Consider the following 19,310-nt stretch of genomic DNA (forward strand, 5'->3'; position numbering starts at 1 on the left):
GCAGTTTCGAATCAATCCAGCTAATTATTCTTCTCCAGCGTTTTAGTGACACCCGAGGGAGCTCCACTTAGCCCATTGTGGAAGTCTTCTTACAAAAATGCAATTATCCAGATGGAACTATAATCATATCAAGGGAATTTCTTCCAACTTTACTTTCCTTTGTTTGTGCTTGAACTGGAGTAACCATCTCAATGCTGAAATGCCGTTCTTAACTGGAATCGTTGATCGTACAAGTATTTTTGGAAATCTTTTACGCCCTCAATCACAGCTAAAAGTTCTCGTCTGGTAACGCAGTAATGTCATATTCCATGTCGGAGTATCATTTATTCCTGGTAATGGGTAGCTATCCTATTTCGTGACTTTATTCAGCTATCTATAATTGAAACATAATTCTTTTAAGCCCACGCAATCGGTGAGCTCGACGGAGTTATCGATGACACAGTAATTCCACTTTGCTCCATATCTTAGATTTTCCTACTTGTTTATTTGCGCTTTGCTAATCGAACTCGAGGTGGAGCTTGACGACTGTTTCATGATGGCAGTCTTTCCTTGTAACCTACCAGTGTTTCCACATTACCGTTTACCAAATCTGGCCGGATGATCGAGTTCGTTGCACCTGTGTAAGCACTTGGATCGAGCATTTACAATTACGATCCACTTACCGTCAAATTCTTGCTTTTCCGTCCAATTTGCGTGACAGAGACGGTGGGCCATTCAATTGTGGGAACTTTAATCCTAACCTTTTCGTGTGGACTTATTACCTTCCTCATGGTTTCCTCCAACGAGGTAGGCTCTCCAACTTTCACCTAATGGACTTTCTACAGTGGATTGAGAATGCTTCGGTGTTGAGAATGTTACCCGATTCATGTCACTTCTGGCAGCACCTCGTCAGATCCATCTGGAACTCATAGGTACCTCTTTCTGGAACTTGTGGAACTGCCTACAGTAGGTCGGCTTCAAGCCGTAGGTCCCTCCATTTGTGGAACAACATCAAGACGCACACCACAAATAGGATGAGGAACTCGGCCAAACACCCAAAAAGGGTGTACGCGCAAATTATGTATGTATGTGTATGTATGTACTATATACATGCGTAATATAAGTATTTTATTTTTAGTATTTATCTCATTATAAAACTATATAATTTTTCACTTAACATACCAGTACATATATATCATATTTAGATTTATCCATAAATGTTTATAAAAATATAGGTCCTTTATTCTGTAAAATTTGTCGTCCATCAGTTGATATTCCAAATATTGTGCTTACAAAAACAAATTACCTTTATATGTACAGAAGCATGATCTTTAATACAACAAAAACTATTTCATTCATAATCTCAAGCGCATAATTCTCAAAGCAAAATTCGTTCATTCATGAAACGAGCCCACCAAATCTTCCCTCACGCACCTAAGCCTTCCATAAGCCTATTTTATATGACGAAAACAAAAATATTTGGTGAACCGTGTAATGGCAAGCGCCAGCATGTCTGTACACAATGGGTTTTTCAAAAGTCGGTAGTGAATAATTCCTAGATGGTACCTTTTTTGTCCTTAGCGGATTTTTACCTGCAGACATGGAATGATGTAATTTTTCATAAATTATATAAGTGCTAAGAGCGTTATTTTGAATAAAAGTAGTGAAACCTGTAAGATTCTAAAATTCTACATGACTTATTTAAAACAACATGCAGACGCTTATTTTGAATTACGTATGCACTCGTATATGTTTATAAATATGTCTTCTAAGTGCGCGCCAGAATAGCAATAGTCTTGGCAATTGGTAAATGTTTTAGCTGCTATCAGGTGCGCGCAGAAGTATACACTAACGTGCAAAAAAAGCCCCCATTTACTTATAAGAATTTTAAGAATTTTACGACTTCGACATTTTGTACAATTTCAATTTTCCAGTCAGTTCCTTTTAGGTGTCTCATGGTAGATCAATAATATATTAACATACATCTTTGCGCATAGGATTATCCAATTAATAAAAGAATAATGCAAAATTAATATTATAGATATGAAGTCAGAAATTGATTTTGAAACATTTTACTTATAACGACGAATTCGAGCATTTTTACGAATCCTGCTATTTTTCCATGCGCCTAGTACGGCACTTGCTCCGCCGAGCGGGCAAAAATCAAGAGTTTTGTTTTCCCAAATATACACCCGTTTGGCATTGTTGGAATGCTTCAGAAAGAAAAAGTTCCAATCTTCTAACCATGTATTTTTACACAGAGGAAGCGAATATGACATGTTCACCAGAACAACGCATTGCGTTTGACAGAATTATGCGCCCAATCACAGTACAAAGCGGTGGACTGTTTTTCATAGATGCACCCGGTGGTACAGAAAAGACTTTTCTTCTTTCATTAATTTTGGCAACCATACGATCACAAAATAATATTGCACTGGCTATTGCATCATCTGGAATTGCGGCAACTCTTTTGGATGGTGGCCGAACAGCGCATTCAGCATTGAAACTGCCGCTGAATTTGCAAAACATTATACCGCTGATGAACTGAATGCGTGTCTTAAATCATCAGTTCTATAGCGTCATTTACAGAAATTGACTTTGAAAACTATCACGCGTGTATGACTACAACGGGATGCATCGGCTGGAAATTTTGCAAAGCATTTATTGGATATTGGAAATGGGTGAATGGAAATTGATGAATCTATGATCCACAATGTATCACCCTGCCAGCAAACTTCTGGAAGATCACGAACTGGTGCAAAAAGTTTTCCCAAATATTGCACAAAACTACAAAAACCATAAGTGGCTCAGTACGCGTGCTATATAAGCAGCCATAAACATCGATGTCAATACCATCAACTTCACCATTCAGCATGGAATACCCAGTGAAACGACAACATATAGTTCATCGATACTGTGGAGAATGAAGACGAGGTTGTCAACTATGCAACTAATTTTTTGAATTCGTTTGATTTGCCAGGCATGCCGCCGCACGTTTTTACATTGAAAATTGGCGTACCCATCATTCTTCTTCGAAACATAAATCCACCAAAACGTTATGGCAACCCTTAAACCCTCCGAAAGTGAATCCTTCAGTGAATTTTTTATGTGAAAAATTACCTTTGTGTTAAGTGGCAAAAAAATATAAAATTGTGCAAACCCGATTAAAGGAAATTTTCTTAATCGGTAGTGTATAAAATAACATACAAATAGTGTACAATAAACGTAAACTTTCCTTATCAAAAATTTGGCGCTCAGAGCTTGAGCAAAGTGAAAGATAAAACAATAACAAAAACATCAAACAAAGGCGTCAAAACAATAAAACATAGGTCGAGCCCAGCCAGCTCAAATTTACTCAGTGTTGCCGACTTGAACTTGAACGTTAACAATTACACAATGAACACGAACTATTCGAAGTGTCTGAAAAAGTTTCAGAAATCTTTATAAAACAAAGCAAAAAAAACCAAAAGATACCACGCTGCTGCTATTGGATGACCCACATCGTCCATTGGTGGTAGTCCAAAATCTTCAGCTATTGGTAACAAAATCAAAAATATTAAAATTAAAATTTATAAAATCTCCGCGAAAAGTTAACTGGACAAGTGTAAAATAGCGTACTCTTTCTAAGTTAAATTTGTAAAATAAAAAATCAGTTATCCTGCTCCGCAACTCAATATCGTAAACAGTAGCGACCAGCTGTTCTCATCTGAAGAATTACCAAATGCGAAAATGACACAAAAAGCGCCATCTGCCGGTGGTCGGCAAAATCTCCAAATACAACCCCTACTAGGAAAAATACAAGATTTAGAGAATTTTTGCGCATCTATAAAAAACGAAAATGAAGATCTTAAAAAAGAAATTAAAAATTTAAAATTAAACTCGGAGAAAACGAGCGAACCTCGAATAGAATATTTTACTGATGAAGATGAGGTTATCAAAGAGATGGAGTTCATTCGCACCAAGCCGAAAAGGCAATCGAAAAAACGAAGAATTGAAGGCTCTTCTGACACGGTTTTAGAGACAGCAAAAGAAACAACTCCGGGGGTTAGATAACCAAGTCCACTACCAATAATGCTTTCAGGTGTCGATAAAAGCTATCAAGAAATTCAACAAGTACTGAAAAGCAACACGACTTTAAATTTCTCGTTGAAACTTACCGGCAAAGATTCCTATAAAATATCTCTTTACGATAGTTCTGATTATAGAAAAATTACAAAGATTTTTAATGAGAACAAACTCTCCTGGCACTCATATGAAAATAAACAAACCAGAAAATTGAGAGTCATTGTAAAGGACCTACACCATTCATGTGATCCAGATGAAATTGTGTCTGACTTAAAGCAACGAGGTCTAAAAGTCACAAATGCATTCCGCAAACTAAAATGGAAAGCAAAAGAGCCTCTAAATATGTTCGTTGTATATTTCGAACCAAATGAAGAAATTAAAAAGTGTATAAAATTAAACACATACTGATTTCTGTCGTCAAAGTAGAACCTCTGAAACCTTCAAAGCTAATTCCGCAGTGTAAGTCCTGCCAAGGTTTCTTGCATACAAAAAATTACTGCTGTAAACCACCAAAATGCGTAAAATGAGCCGGAAATCATGCCACAATTGAATGTACAAAGGAGGATACTCAACCGCCTAAGTGTTGTAACTGTGGGAAGAACCATCCAGCCAGTTATTAAGGATGCGAAGTTGCAAAACATCTTCAAAAACTGCGTAATAAAAGCACCGGAAATAGAAATGAACACAACACAAGAAAAAAAGTTCTTAATGTAAATGCTACTGTTGTACCAGATAGAAGCTTCGCAGAAGTCATATCTGAAAAGAATAACAACAGCGTACCAAGCAAATCCAATGCTCTTGAACAAATTCTGTCGAAGTTAAATGAGCAAGCCGCGTTCAACCAATTGCTTTTGAAAAGAACTGAAAAGCTTGAACAAAAGCAAGACACCAAAAAGTCAAAAACATGTGAACGACCGTCAAAGTTATGGCCTGGAATGCATATGGAATCATGAAGAAAAAGGAGGAACTTGAACTTATTCTTGAAAACAGAGAAATTGACATTTGTCTTATATCAGAAACTCACCCAACAAAGCAAATGTTCATCAATTTCAGAAATTATTTTATGTATTGTTCTAATCATCCTCTAAATCATGCTAGAGGAGGCAGTGCCATTTTGGTAAAAAAAATCTTTAGAACATTATGAGGAAGAAAAGATTAGTACTTTTTTTAAATAAACATAAGGGAAGATTTGTGATTAGAGGAGACTTCAACGCAAAACATGTAAACTGAGGCTCCCGTTTAACAACTAGTAAAGGCCGCGAGTTATTGAATGCCTCTCAACAACTTGGCTGTGATATTATCTCTACGGGTAATCCAACATATTGGCCAATAGACCCGTCCGAAAAAACACCCGATTTAATAGATCTTTTTGTTACAAAACATATTCCGGGAAACCTAATGTTTATTGAAGATGGAGTCGAACTAAACTCAGATCATTTACCCATTTTTCTCACCATTGGAGTGGAATTAAAAAAAATTACACACAATGTCTGCCTTTCAAACAAACTTACTGACTGGGACTACTTCAAAAATATATCGATGAAAAAATAGACGTAAAAAGCATAATATAGAGTTCTGAAGACATTGCTAATGAGCTTGAAGACTTTTCGACGCAAATTCAAAATGCTACTTGGATGAGCACACCAGTAATTCAAAAGAAATACTGCCGCCAATCGTATCCAGCTGAGATTTGAAAAATCTTACACGAGAAAAGAAAAATAAGGAAAAAGTGGCAGATATTACGGTTTCCCGTATACAAAACTAAGCTAAATTTTCTTACAAAACTTCTTACCAACAAGATTATAGAGTTCAAGAATACAAAATTAAATGATAAAATTAAAAGATTATCGGCAGACAAAACAACGGATTACTCCCTATGGAAAATGACAGCTCATATGAAACGACCTATCTGCCCCAATCCACCTATAAGGTTGTATAATGGTATTTGGGGAAAAATGATTTTGAGAAGGCAGAGGCGTTTGCCTTACACTTAGAAAAAATTTGTCAGCCAATTGAAGGCACTTTTAATGATCTTTCAACTGTGCAGGATTCAACGTGCATCCAACCGATTACAACCGGAGAGTTGCTTAATGAAATAAAAAAATTAAAGCTAAAGAAATTGCCTGGCTTTGATCTTATCACATCTGAAGTTTTAAAAAAACTCTCACCAAAAGCTTTAAGAAAATTGCTACGTATAATGAATGCTTGATTAAAACTAAAGTACTTCCCTTCACAATGGAAAGTATCAGAGATAATAATGATTCCTAAGTCCGGAAAAGATACTAATGAATTAAGCTCGTACAGACCTATTTCATTGTTACCCATAATGGGAAAGCTTTTTGAAAAATTGTTTTTGACAAGACTAAAACATATTGTATTATTAAAAGAACTTATCCCCTCACATCAGTTCGGTTTTCGTGAAAAGCACTCAACCATAGATCAAGTTCATCGGATTGCTTATGTTATAGAAGAAGAAAGTCTGCGCAGCCATATTCTAAGATATCGCACAGGCGTTTGATAAAGTTTGGCACGAAGGATTAATTTACAAATGAAAGACCTTGCTTCCAGACAATTTATAATACCAAGATGATGGAGTCATATATTAATAATCGTTACTACAGAGTTAAAATTGGTCAAGAATATTCTTCAATGAAAAAAATTTGTACCGGAGTACCCCAAGGGTCCAACTTTGTACTTGTTGTATACAGCGGATATACCCATATCAGCAAACTGCACACTAGCTACATTTGCAGATGATACCTGTATTTTAGCAACTGGTGAAGATGAAACAGAATCAACCGCGAAACTGCAATTGCCGGTAAATGCAATTGGTGAGTGGACCAACAAGTGGAGAATTAAACTCAATGCAAGCAAATCAACACATATAAATTTTACAAATAAAAACGTTAACTATACACCTCTAGAAATTTCCGGCAAATTAGTACCATATGCAAACACTGCAAAATATTTGGGAATGACACGTGACACAAAGCTGAAATGTAAAGAACACGTAAAAATAAAAGCAAAAGAGTTAAATATAAAATACCAAAAAATTAAATGGCTTATTGGAAAACATTCCAAACTTTCAACAAGCAACAAACTGCTTATTTATAACTAAATGTAAAACCGGCTTGGACATATGGCATCCAACTTTGGGGGTGTGCAGTCAAAAATCATGTCAATGTAGTTCAACGCATACAAAATAAAATTTTAAGAAATATTGTTAATGCATCCTGGTATGTGAGAAATATCGACCTACACAGGGATCTTAAAATATCAACTGTGTCTGACGCAATAACCATCATGGCAGCGAAACATGCAACACGGCTGCTAAATCACCGCAACTCCGAAGCTTCTATTTTAAATAATAAAGAGCTATACACAAGACGTCTAAAAAGGAAAAAAACCACAGGATTTAGTGGTTAGCAACATATAGTTTGAATTTCTAAATTTATCGTTAAAAAAATATTACTTGTTAGTTTTTAAGACTAGGTGTAATGATATGAAATGTAAATGAATAATTATTGAATACGTTTCAACAGAAAAAAAAAAATCCTCCACGACTTTGCAACGAAACCAGACTCTCAGTCACTAAAATGATGAACAATGTTATCGAGGCAACAATTTTGACTGGAAAATTCAAAGATGAAGACGTACTGTTGCCACGTATCCCAATGATCCCCACAGATATGCCATTCGAATTCAAACGTTTACAGTTCCCGGAGCGACTCTCTTTCGCAATGACTATTAACAAAGCACAAGGACAATAGTTACAAGTGTGTGGATAAAATTTGGAGAATCTATGCTTCTCACATGGACAGCTATATGTGGCTTGCTCACGTGTTCGAAAACCTTCTGATTAATTCGTCTACGCATCAGATGGAAAAACAAGAAATATTGTGTATCCCACATCACTTCAATAAACATCGAATTGAAACTAAACTTTGTAATGTCACAATTTTCTTGAAATAAAACAATCAATAAAATGGTTTTGAATGAATTGAATATCTGTGTACTGATTTTTTGTAAGTTATTTTTCTTAAATTTATATTAGTTGTTGGCGTAGCAACGCGCACCGGGTACAGCTAGTATTTAATAAAAGTATTTAATGAGAATGAATATGAATATCGCTACAATGAATTTTTGTGAATTTAATGAAAATGAGTATGACGTGATGCGGTTCTTCTATATCTTCCGTATACGTTCGTACGTTCTCGCGGGCTCTTTCATACTACTCTTTCTGTGTCGTTGACAGCTCGGCCTCTCCCGACTCCTCGTCGTTCCGCCTCCTTCGTCATCATGAATGTCTGATTCTGGACTATTAGCGCACCATGGTTTGAGACGATCGGCGGACAGCACATTGCAATAGCGGCGCTGAGTCGCCATCGTGTCCGGTAAATCCTCCACGATATAGCGGTCGTAGTTTAATACCTTCGTCACCTGGTATGGATCCTTGTACAAGTCGCCAACTTCGTCCTTGTGCGGTTTCTGATATCGTTTGTCGTGCCCCTCTTTCCATTTATTACGTTCGGTCATAATATTGGAAGCTGCTATGTCGCGTTTCTCCTCCATATCTGACACATGGACAACTTCATCATGCATAGCTTGGATCATTCGGTTTTGATTAACATCCTTTGGATCGAAATAGAACACGAGCCCGTTTGGGGTACATTTCGTTAACTCATTCTTTTGCGAGTTTAGACTCCATTGGATTGCCATCAATGATTCATCCCATACCTTGTTATTTTCCATTGCACATCTTAGAGCGTTCAATAAAGTTTTATTCGTGCGATCAGCCTGCCCATTCGCTCTTGGAGTTCTTATAGCGTTTTTGACATGCTGGGTGCCCTTTTGGTTAAGAAATCTCTCGAACAGCTTCGACGTGAAGGCTGTACCACGATCCGAGGTAACACGCAGTGGTTGTCCGAAAATAGCCATTACTTCCTCCATTGCCTTGATTACTGGCTCGCTCTTAGTATTTCCGACTTTGAGCAGTACATATTTGCTGAAACCACAAACAATAACCAACACGTAGACGTTTCCAGATTTACCCCGAGAAAACGTCTGAATGGTATCGGTAGTACGTCGGCAACATGAAGTTCACTCTCCCTCTTACCTCCCTTGACCTTATTCAAACAACATTCTTCGCAAGCCGCAATAAAAGATTTTACGTAATGTCGCATTCGTAGGAACCGGAAATGTTTTCTAACACGGTCTAATGTTTTTTCCGGTGCAAAATGTCCTGCATCGTCATTACTTGCTTTCACTACTCGTGACTGTGAGACAACGAGTTTGTAACGCTCCTCCACCTTTCAGAATAACCGTGAATTTCGCATGGCATAAACCTCTTTCAGCTGCTTTAGCTCATCTTCGCTTGTCTCCTCTTCGCCTTTGATAATTGCGCATATTCGTCGTATTTTTTATCTTGTAGTTATATGGTGGATACCCAATCCTCCGGTTCCATAGTTTTACTGATGGATAATACCTTGTCCGCGACTGTTGAGTGACATGACGGTACCTGGTCGATGCTCACAAGAGAAGTCGAACTCCTGCAGACGTGGCCGCTGCCTGGCTATTCGTGGCCGCAATTGTGTAACCTTTTTGGTCGTCACTACAGCATTACAATCAGTCCGCACCACGAAGGTTGTGCCGAGAAGATACACCCTGAATCTTTCCAACGATTCCACAATCGCGAGGACAAATTCATGACATGTATATTGTGACTCGGCTGCGCTACTCTGGCGACTATAGTATTGGACCGGCTTCCAATTCTCGTTATCGGACTGTAGCAAGATTCCTGACACTCCAATGGCCCTTGCGTCAGTGTGCACTTCGTGGTTTTTCATAGGGTCAAACACAACTACAACAGGCTGGGTTATTAAGATGTCTTTAAGCTTCGTGAACGATTTCTCTTGCTCTTTGCACCACTGGTATTTTGCATTCATTTTAAGGAAACATGCTAATGGATTCGTTATGATGCTGTACCCTTCGATGAATTTCCGGAAATATTCGGTTAAGCCCAGAAACTCTCTAACTACGGTGTTTTGTGCTACACTCTTCGTTGCGATGATGACTTCATCTACATAGCTAACAATTTGGTTTCGATGCTTTAGACCTCTTATTAATTTCGATGCCATTTCTTGGAAGACCATTGGTGCGTTTTGTAGATCGAACGGCATTACGTTATGTTCAAATAAACCGTCTAGTGTTAGAAATGCCGTATAATGTTTGCTTCCTTCCGTCAATGGAATCTGCAGACATGTCTAATGTTGTAAATACTGTGCTTCCAAATAGCTTGGATAATTGTTCTTCGACGATCGGCATCGGAAAACGCTTTTTCGCAGTTACAGCGTTGAGTGCCCTGTAGTCGACACACATCCTATCCTCTCCATTGGACTTCATAACGAGAATCACCAATGCTGAATGGACTGACGAGCTCGGCCTGATAATACCACGTTCAAGTAACTCATTCACGATTTTGGATAACGTTGGACGTTGGTATAGCGGTACCTGATACCGTCGTCCAATCACTGGTTGGTCGGTGTTGGTGATGATTTCCTTCTCTGTCATCTTGCATCGTCCCAAAACGGACAAATCCTCAGTAAAACAACTATCGTATTTCTGCAACACACATTTGACCTCTTGAAGATCTACGTACCTCGTTTAAAGCTTCGTTTACGTTAAAAGACAGATCTCGTCGTTGATAAACCTTCATGATGCCCAACTCCATGGTCAGCCTGAAACTTTCTTTGCACAATACATCCCAACCAATTACAATATCATGTGTCATAAACGACGATATAACAAGGGGCTAATATCGTGATTCCATCGATGACTAACTCTGCTTCGACGAACTCGTTGCTTGTTATAACTGCTCCACCAAATCCCTGAAGTCATTTCGTAGACGGAAATCTTGGCATGTCACTGTGTCTAGTAAACTTCCAAGCTGTTTGCCATTCCATGTAACATCTTTATTTGCTGTACTCACGTTTTGAGACGTCCACTAACTTCGCAACAGTCAGTTTTCCATTGTGGCACGCTTGTGCATCGTGGCCTACCTTGTTGCACTTCGTACACTTCTGCTTTCGTTGTGGTTGCTGACATTTTGACGCAATGTGCCCGTATTGATTGCAGTTGTAACATTTGAGTTTTCTCTCATTCGTTGATCCGGAATTTTTATCGTTGTTACCTTTCTCGTCCATTGTGCTTGCCTTTGATGGTCCTGAAGCATTAGCCTTATCTTTCAATGGGCGCAATAAGTCATTACAAGTTGGCAACTTAAGCGCTAATAACGTGCATGTTAATGATGGATCATTTAAGGCCGCGATAATATACGAGTTTATAGATTCTTCGTCCATCCGTCCCCTACCAATACTCTACATGATGTAGTAGTACTCCTCAAATGACTCTTTGGATTGACGTTTCCGTTGGGCCATATTGTGGTGCATTTGCGCTGACGTAACTGAAGCTGGAACGCTTGCACGAAATCTGACCATGACTGAAAAACTGTTTGCGAATCTAGCCACACCTTTCAATTTCGATTGTGCTGCTACTAATGTCTCTTGCTCGGACAATTCGTATGCCCTACGCAATTGTATTACTTTTTCGACAAAAACTTCACTGCTTACGTTGTTCTTCAATGGATCATATTCTGGCATTAAAGCATAAATTTCCACAAATTACTTGTTCGATTATGGACAGCTACTCCGGTTGCTCGTGTTGCGTTTCCGACATCACTTTTATTTGATGGCGTTCACGAAATATTTACAGTCCCTTGTGCTGCACTTGCAGTTGCAACTGGCCTTTCACGTGAGGTTACCAAAGCGCTCACCGTCTTTGTCAGTTGCAATATCATACCGCGTAGTTCGTCCATTACACGACGAGCACCTGTATTTTCACCGTCGTCTTCAACTTCGTCCACATCTATTTCATCATCTGGATATATTTCAGCCAGCTGTGCTAATCTAGCCGCTTTATTACCAACAACATGAATGTTCTGATATTGTAGCAATTTATTCAATTGCACTACTTTTAAAGAGCTCAGTTTTACTTTATTCATGGCTGTCTTTCCAAACTTTCGCCAAAACGTCTTGATTATACGTGTTTTTTCTTTTTCGTCCTCTTCTTCCAACCAACTGTTGGATTCAAAAGAGCTTCGCTGCTGTTCTTTGCTTCGCCGTCACTTTGTTGCGTCTCTCTTTGCAACTTCTTTCTTTGCTTGCTTTTTCCATTTTTCCCCCCTCTGCTACTGCGCTGTTGCTGAGACCTTAGCAACTACAACGTATGCAGCAAGTGAACGTTTTGTCGTCTTCACTTAGATGCACGAATACTTTTTAACGCCGACTTCCTTGATACAGCGTTTCCTTGAACTCGTTTTTCGCTTTCGATGTTACTTTTGTAGGCTTTTGAGATAAAATCCCACTCCTGAGGTGTAAAGGCCAGAACACCAAGTGGTTATATTTAATAAAAGTATTTATTTAATGAGAATGAATATGAATATTGTTACAATGTATTTTAATGAATTTATGAAAATAAATATGAAGTGATGGTGTTCTCCTATATCTTCCGTATACGTGCGTACGCTCTCGCGGTCTCTTTCAGACTACTCTTTCTGTGTCGTTGACAAGTGCATAAGAGAGTATCAGACATCTAAATTGATATTTAGTTTACATAGAATTTTGATCATTTTTTTTTTTTTTTGTTAGTGGTCTTAACATTTTTCAGTGTTTGTTCTAAATCGTTATTGCTTGATTCAAGTTTTGGAAAACTTTATATATTGTATTATAATAATATGGATTGTGGTAGGTCCGTAGGTTAAATGGTTTAAGTAGTAGTTCATGTAACCCAAGTAGCACTGAAGCGCCATTTGAGACCTCCAACGCCCAAATATCTACAGCCAACCAGAATTGTTGATTTAATGGTGAAGGCTGAAAGCAAATGTTACCTGCACAAACTAGAGATTTGATCCCCTTCTTACAGGAGTTAACCAGTTTAGATCTGCACCAAGGCGTCGTCAGAGGCCTGATGGCAGCTTGATTCTCTATCGCTCCCGCGTTCTCTATGCCTTCTGCATGCCTGCAGAATCGCAAAGACTTCTTCCTGAAAAACAGTAGCAGTATTCGACTGCTCTGACTCCCGATTCCATCTTGGAGCCGTCAGTGAATACAAAGGTATCAGCATCGGCACAGATTTTCGCTTTCTTTGAATCCTCCCCACTTGGTAAGAGTGCCCTGGTACGATCCTCAAACTCCAGTTTACGGATAAAGAGATATGTACGAAGTTTAGTGGAATGCGGTGTTAACTGCCTAAAAATACTACCGTGTCCATTGAGAGAATGTCTATAGAAGCCAAACTCCTCTAACCTGATTGCACCTTTGACCTGCGATGGAAATAACGTAAAAGTCGATGAGAAGTAATTGGAAAACGACATTAAAGGCAGCACTGGAACAAGTTATACATGCTCCAGGGATGCCAGTACAATCAGTCTTTTAAACCCTTTCCAGTTTGCTGATCTTATAGCCCTTCCGAAGAGCTTCCCACCAAACCAGATCCATACGTTAAAATTGCAGACCGATGAACGCCACGTAGATTTCTTGCAAGACTAGAAGGGGAAAAACTATTGATTAGTCAGATGATTTTGTCAATAGACAGGATAGATTTCAGTGAAACATCGAGTAACCCTACTCTACCCACCCTTTCCAAGAGGTTCGCTTCGCATATTTAACGGCTTTTTTAAATTCATTCAAAATTATACGCAATTACAGCTTGAAAGTTTCTAATTTGGTAGCACTCATTGAAAACCCTCCTAACCTCCTTTTTGTAGTCGATCAGCATCTTGCTACATAAGGCAGGGATATCTTTCTTGCTAAAATATACTGCACAAGCCGCTTTAAAGGCAGTCTGATAAGACCGCTTTAAGTGTTCCACCTGCTTGTCTAGTTTATCAGTAGATGAGATGGAAAATATACGCCTGTTCAACTTCTTGTTGAAAACCCTATTGAGCAAACACCAGTCGGTTCTTTTTGGGGTTCTCCGGGGTGATATGACGAATGAGACAAGAGAGAAATATTAACAACTTCCTCTCAACTGATTGATTTTTCCGATGCTCAGAATACACACGTGGTATGTTGCCCTTGTCCGAAATAAGATTTCGGGTGCTAATAATGAAGTCAAAAAGGGAATCACCTCGATTATTCATCTCGCTGCTTCCCCCAATGTTATGCTTGGTGTTTGCATTACGGCCGATGAGGATGGTATCTTTTCCAGATGACACCGAACGCCATACTTCCTCAGAAGGTGCTACACTTGCATAGGCCATGTACGTAGAAACTATGTAAATTTAGGGTTATCCAATGAGAAGTGTTATTTCGATATTGAAAGAAAAATGCTATTTTTTAATATAAATAATCGGATGTTTATTTCATTATAAATTGCGTATTGATTGTTGCGGTATACAGGCGTGTATTGGTTCGCTCCACAATTTGTGTTTATTTTCTAGCAAATCCGTTAAATTAATTCAATTTGTGCCTATTTTAAAAACATGCCTTGCACATGCAAGCAAAAAGTTGACCGTGGTCAGCCGAAAATACAATGTTCCAAATGCAAGGAACTTTTCCATTTGAAATGTGCTAACCTGTCGGAAGCTGATGCTGACTTTTTTGAACGTGATTTTCTTTGTGCAGCTTGTACAAAATTGCGGCGAAACTCAATTCGCTCCCCGCCTCCACCCCGCAACACACCTGATGCATTGCCGCCTGTGGATGATCTGGATATTGTGATTGTGCCAGAAAAACAACAAGAACCATCTGTTCTGCCCGTTATTCAAAAGGTAAACAATAGTCAACAGAAAGACAAAGAAATGGAATCTGCGCTCATTGCTGTTGTGCAAGAATTAGCTGGGCTTAGAGCAGAGAATGTTCGTGTGCTTTCTCTGCTGCAATCTCTTTACGACGATAAGCAAATGCTACTAAGAAAGGTTGATATTTAATAACTGCTGAAGAGATTATTTAATAACTGCTTTAGTGCAGTAAATCCTGAGGTTGTTAATGTGCCTATTTGTGCTGATGCTAAGACTAGCTGTATCTCGCGCGCTGCTAACACAACAAATCCAATGTCAACAACTATGCCAACTATTTCTGCTGCCAACAGTTATACATCGAATGCTGCTGCTGACGCCTCCGCTGCTATCTCATACGCTGCTGCTGCCCCTGCCTCTGAGACTTTGTCGCCCTCTGTTGTGCCTTTCGTTCGCAATCGCTCTCAGCTATTGCGTCGCCCAATTGTTGCTAGTGGAGTTGATGCTCCCTCCGTTAATGTTAAGAGTGTAAATAATAATTTACCTTCGCGGATAATTGCTTCGCAACTTCCAAACTCTTCGCAGGCTCCCACTGATTCTGCCTGGGTATCTGTTGAGAATAAAAAGAGTAAACGTAAGAAAAATCAATTACGTGTTTTTGGATCTGGTGTGAACAACGAACTTGAGATGGCTGTACGCTTTAAGTGGCTACATTTGTCATCTTTCTCACCTACGGTGTCAACTGATGACATCATTCAGTATGTTAATAAACATGCCGGCTTAGATACGAAGCATATCTTATGCTATAAGCTTATTAAAAAAGAGACAAACGCGGACTCTCTTAGGCTGCAAACACAGTGCACGCTGAGACGAAGGTGCCCATTTACACGATGTCTCCACTGGAAGGGAAACATTTTGTTCGGGGGTGAAGGACGGCCGCGGAAGAGGGAAGGGAATTTGTCTCCTGTACTGGCGACACGCTTTGTGCTTCTTATTCGTATTTCCAATCTTAAAGCAATTTTTGACAGTTGCTTCATTTGTTTTCTTCTTCTGTGGGAGAAGGTTCTGAGTTATGTGTTGGTTTTCAAGCAAACGGAAGATAACAAAGACGACAAACATCCAAACACTGCTTGGGAAATGCACGATTATTTTTGCTAGTAAAGTAGGTATAATTTAAAATATATAATGGGGCATTTTTATGTTGAATTCTAATTTTACCCGCATTTCTAGATACTCAAGTTAATTTTAAGTTAATTATTTATGTATGAAGTATTTTTAATTTAATTTTTTTTATTCAAGTACAATAATTTATAAATATATTTAAATAAAAAAACAACAAATTATTTATTATTTAGCCAGTTTGCATTTTTCATTCATATATTTAAGAAATTGTTGACGAACGTTTTCCGCTTTACATGTAAGCGCGTGCGAGAATACATCCGAACCAGACGATGCTAAAGCATTATATGTCAAAATGTTGCCGAAAACAATTTTGCCCGTGTGTCCGCGAATGAGACATGAAAAGAGAATTTCCAGTGTCTCCCTTCCAGATGTCTCCGTGTGTAAATGGGGTGAAGATGAAGACGAAGCTGAAGAGAAATTGCTTGCGTTGCGAGTAAGCGAATAGGTTGCACAGTGCAAGACGAATTGGTTGCGCTTTTGTTATGTTAGTCGCAATGGATTCCTCATCAGATGATGATCTGCTGATTGAGCAAAGCTTATATTTTAAATTAAAACGTATAAAAGTAAATAAGAAAGTACACCCTATAAATTTGGGAAGAGAAGCATTTGGTGAATTTCATCATTTGTATGATGAGCTGCGCCACGATGAAAAGAAATTGATGGAATATACCAGAATGACAATTAGCACATTTGATTATATTCTAATGTGCTGAAATGCTAATTGTGACGTTAAGGGGTTAGGTGGGTTACAGAGGTTCAAAAAAAGGGTATTTTTACTATATTTTTTAATATATACAATCATATATTATATTTAAACAATTCAGCATATCAAAGATACATATTTAAACAATATTTTGTGAAATTTTTATTTAAAAATTCCGAAAACTCAGCCGTTGGTACCTCATCTCCCTTAACGTCTCACAAAAAAATGCTCTTGCCGTGGACAGCATAACTCATTACTGGTTCATCTAAAATCAAAAAACCAAAAATATTTCGTTAGTACATGGATAAATCTCGTTACTGGACGAAGGAAAAAAAAATTTAATTTGAATTTTTGACAAACTTTGAACAAAAAAACACATTTTTGGGTCAAATTTTCGTCATGTGTTGGCTCGAAAAAATTAGTTGTAATAAAAAAAAAAATCCTTCGTTCAATAACTTGATAATGTTATTCCAAAGATGTGTGCAAAATTTGAACAAAATCGCTTCATAACTTTTCGAGAAATCGTGTCCACCGACTTAAAAAATCGAGTTTTGAGATAAACGCGTATACATGTGAAACGCTGCACTGACATGGCCTGATGGGCGGAACTTCTGAAGGATCTATCTCGTAGAATTTTACTCGGATCAATTTGAAATTTTAGGAGAATATTTTAAACATATTATACTATTTAATAAGACAAAAAAAAAATCGATTTTTTGAAATTTTCAAACCCACCTAACCCCTTAAGGTAAAAAATAATTTAAAATATATTTAGTTTTATGCCTTTTATTGATTATTACTTCTCATCTAATTACTTGTTTATCGACTGTCTTAACTTAATTTGAAAATGTAATAATATTTCCTGATGTAACAAAAGTGCTCGGTTCCTGTGGGGATAAAGCATTATCGGAATATTGATTTGATGAAGATTCAAGTAGAGTCGGTGATGGTACAGATACATAAGAAGCTTGATTCTCAATATTTTGTAGATTAAAAGAGCGCCCCACGTTGTAAACGTGATGATAGACCGATTTTTGCATACCCATTCTGAACAAAAGTTTCGTTTGTGGATCCATCTTTTTAACGTGTGGCAATAGGCTCACAAAAAAAGCCATGTCTTCATCGTCGGCTGAAATCTTGTTTTTTGTTTTCTGTTCTTATTGCTCAAACTTCTTTTTTTCGATGTTGAGCATTTCATCTTCTTTGTTATTATGACGGCGTTTTAGATTTCTAGGAGGATAACGTGGGGTGGACGTTTGCACTTCAAACGTACTCATGTCGCTTTCTTCCTCATATTGCGACGCCTCTATATCTACACTATTAACATCTTCGCCAATATTAATGTTCATATCTTGCACTTCATTGTTTTTTTGGACACTTAAATTTCCGGAAGACTGGCGGCACTTTATCTGGTCCTTTATAAACATCATCGAAATGACTCCATTGAGAACACTTCTCGTTGACTGAATGAGGTCCAGCGTCGCCAGAACGGTCCGCTGGACATTTCCTTAATTCAGCTCGAAACGTGTCCCTCAATTGTTTCCATTTTTTTTCAAAACCATAGCTAAAAAATACATATTAGAATTTTATTAGTTGCATAAGCATGTTTTAAATTGCTTTGTTATTTTAGATATCTTGCTACTGGAACTTCATTCAGATCAATCTCTTTCAACTTTCGAATGGGTGCTTCAACGGTTCGTTCCATTGTTATAGAGACATGTGAAGCTTTGTGGACAGTTTTGCAGCCTATACATATGGCTGTGCCCACAGAACAAAATTTAAAGAAAGTTGCGGACCAGTATTGGAATCTTCGGGAATTCCCAAATGCCCAGCGAATTCAGGATCAATGTTTTATAATTATAAAAAAATTTTCTCAATAGTGCTGCAGGCAGTCACTGACGCAAAATATAAATATGTTACTATCGAAGTTGGTGGTTACGGACGTCAGAGTGATGGTGGAACTTTTGCTTTCTCAGCGATTTACACAATGAAAAATTCTGGAGACTTAAACTTTCCGAAGGATTCCTATTTGCCCAATACCACAATATCCATGCCATACGTGTTGCTTGCAGATTAAGCTTATCCGCTTTTGGACTGGGTTCTTCGACCATATGCCAGAAGAAATCTAACATTGGAAAATGAATATTTTAATAGTCGTTTGTCCAGAGCGCGTAGGTGTGTGGAATGTGCATTTGGCATAATTAACTCGAAATGGAGAATATTATGGAAGCCAATTGAAACGACGCCATCTAACGCAGAAATTATTGTTAAAGCAATTTGTATATTGCATAATATTGTACAATGCTAGATTTAGAAGATCTAGACACGCACATGGCAGAGGGAGAAAAATTTATAAGCAACAAACCAAAAAGTATATTGGAAAGTTCAACGAAAAGAGGTCGAATAATCAAAGACACGTTCAGTAGTTATGTTTGCCGCCATAGAAATGCTGATAGTATTTAAATTTTCCATTCTATTATTATTTCATTTCGATTAAAATTAATTAAATTACTTACCATCAACATTCAATTCGTTTGAAATTTCGTTCCAATTTCACTTAATTATTTTCCTATTGTGGTAGAGTTG

The 19,310-nt window shown here is 37.9% G+C and overlaps 1 protein-coding gene across 1 annotated transcript; it reads right to left on the reverse strand.

Moving 5' to 3' along the window:
- Positions 1-11,015: 11,015 nt before the first annotated feature.
- On the reverse strand, positions 11,016-11,402 carry LOC129250200 (zinc finger CCHC domain-containing protein 7-like). The gene has a single exon (XM_054889834.1). It carries the CDS (start codon positions 11,400-11,402, stop codon positions 11,016-11,018), a length of 387 nt encoding a protein of 128 aa, XP_054745809.1.
- Positions 11,403-19,310: the final 7,908 nt, after the last annotated feature.

The sequence above is a fragment of the Anastrepha obliqua genome, chromosome 6, assembly GCF_027943255.1.
Source record: "Anastrepha obliqua isolate idAnaObli1 chromosome 6, idAnaObli1_1.0, whole genome shotgun sequence".
Lineage (NCBI taxonomy): Eukaryota > Metazoa > Arthropoda > Insecta > Diptera > Tephritidae > Anastrepha > Anastrepha obliqua.